This window comes from Cariama cristata, unplaced genomic scaffold, assembly GCF_000690535.1.
Source record: "Cariama cristata isolate BGI_N322 unplaced genomic scaffold, ASM69053v1 scaffold39151, whole genome shotgun sequence".
Lineage (NCBI taxonomy): Eukaryota > Metazoa > Chordata > Aves > Cariamiformes > Cariamidae > Cariama > Cariama cristata.
This window is the reverse complement of record NW_009601678.1, coordinates 355-2426: the sequence shown is the minus strand read 5'-3', so window position 1 is coordinate 2426 and position 2072 is coordinate 355. Positions and strand designations below refer to the sequence as shown.

General features: G+C 45.0%; 1 protein-coding gene across 1 annotated transcript; it reads right to left on the bottom strand.

Annotated features, from left to right (window-relative positions):
* Positions 1–1519: 1519 nt before the first annotated feature.
* TP53RK (TP53 regulating kinase) lies at positions 1520–1998 on the bottom strand (the record flags this gene model as incomplete). Its single annotated transcript, XM_009710543.1, has 1 exon — positions 1520–1998. A coding segment is annotated over one exon (479 nt), but the record flags the coding sequence as incomplete, so codon positions are not given.
* Positions 1999–2072: the final 74 nt, after the last annotated feature.

Genomic DNA, 2072 nt, shown 5'->3' with positions numbered 1-2072 from the left:
CCGCCCGCCGCGCCGCCTTGTGGTTCTCGGCGCCGCCTCGCCGCCCCTCCACTCCCAAAATGCAGCCCCAGGCTGGTGCTCCGTTCCTCTCCCTACCGGCACCTCCCAGCACCCCGCGGGCTGAGGCCCCGCTGCCCAACAAGGGGGCTCCCGCCTGCCCCGTCCCTTCCCAGCATGTCCCCAGGCAGGGGTTTGCTCAGGTTGCTTTGCTTTAAGCGGGGAGGAAGAAACCCTCCGTCACCATCTCCCCTGCCAGGCAGAGCTGGGCCCACCATAACCCCAGCACTGCTTTTCACAGCTGCTCTTTCCCCTCCGGATGGAAGGCACTGTCTGGAAGAGACATGTCCATGGCTGTGAAGAGGTGAGGAGCACTGCCATACCGAACGGAAGGAGGTTCCTGCAGGGTCTGCTCCCTCTTTTCCCACAAGCATTTTCAGACAGAGCACCAGCGACAGCATACGACAGCATACGGAACAGAGGATCTTCCCCAACAGACAAAGAGGCTGCCCAAGACAGCAAATCACGTACGGAGAAGTTGACTGTTTCTTTTAAGTCATTATTTGAAGTAAATTATAGAGCTCACGCGTGCTCACCCAGCACACAACTCGCATACCAGCCTGCTTGTAATGCAGAGGACCGATTATCTGCTGACCCATCTGCTCCGGGGTTTGCAAGTTTTTCCTCTGGGCCATCTTACATTCACACTATTAGACAGAGTAATACAGAAAGTCAATATAGAGAATACATTACCAAAAAATCAGTATTACTGCCTTCCTCTGCCAATTGCCTACCTAGGCAGTCAATCACAATACACACAGTCCCTCCTAAAAAGCTCCAAAACCAGAAACTTACAGCAGACTTCTTGCTTAAAGTGGAAGTTTCTCAGCAGCAAACTGCTCTTGATTAACAATTTTTGTATTTGCTTAAGGAAATGCTATCAACTCAAAGTTAAAAAAGCCAAAGTTACTACTGGAAGAAAATGAACCCGTCTTCTGCTTAGCACTGTATTTCAGCATTGCCCGTGTCCTGGAATTCAGTCCTCCTAGAAAATGTTCAGGATGTGTAGAGCTATTTATAATGCATTTAAACGCTTTGTTATAACATCTTCTAAGAAAAAGTAACACATTTGTTTTTCTCAATTACCTTTTGAAGATGCTCTGGTATCCCCAGGTCCCTCTTACCTCCCACAAACCCATGGTCCACAGGCTGAGAAAGATTACTCTCTACAATTCTAACCACACAAAGGCGGCAGCGAGTGGAATGACACTGTAAACTACTTTTTAGAAGAAACATTTAACATTTAGGAAAGAAGCGACCTTTAGTTGTTTCTCTCTTGTCTGTGCCCACATCTCACAATTACTTTGGTTACTTTATAACACTTAAACTCATTCAGATGTATTTATTTGAAGACACAATTATCAAAATAGTGATCTGTGAAATAAAACCAACAGGAAATATAAATAACCATATTTGCAGAACCTATGTAGTAACATTTCTCCATCCCTAAGCCCGCTCTCTTCTACCCAATCATGGATCTCTTCCTTCCCCTTAGTCGTACTTCATCCAGCTTTTTGATCACAGGACCAGATTTTTTAGATGTAGCTGCATAGGTCTTTAGCAGAGCTTTAAACATAGTTTCAGTATCTGGATGAGTGCTAAGGAAGGCTTTTTCCAGCACATACAAATCAACTCCTTTATCCTCCGGAAGACCTGAAATAAAACTGAGTCCAAAGTCTATCAGCACCAAGTCCAGCTTCTCCGCGGGCGGCTGCAGAAGTATATTGGAAGTTGTAAGATCCCCATGTATAATATCTTCATCATGCATTCTTGCTAACAGCTCACCCATCTTCTCTGCTAAGATAAGGAGGCTACTGGTATCATTTCCACTCTGTTGTATAGAATTAATACGATCTTGAACAGTAACCGAGCCTACAATATCTTCAAGATATATGGAGTTGGTGACATAATCCACAAAGTAGACCACTGGAGCTGAAATCCCTATTCAAAAGAAGAACAGATTAAATACTAGCAGTTAATTTACAGGGTTTTCCAACTTTATTTTAACAACGCAA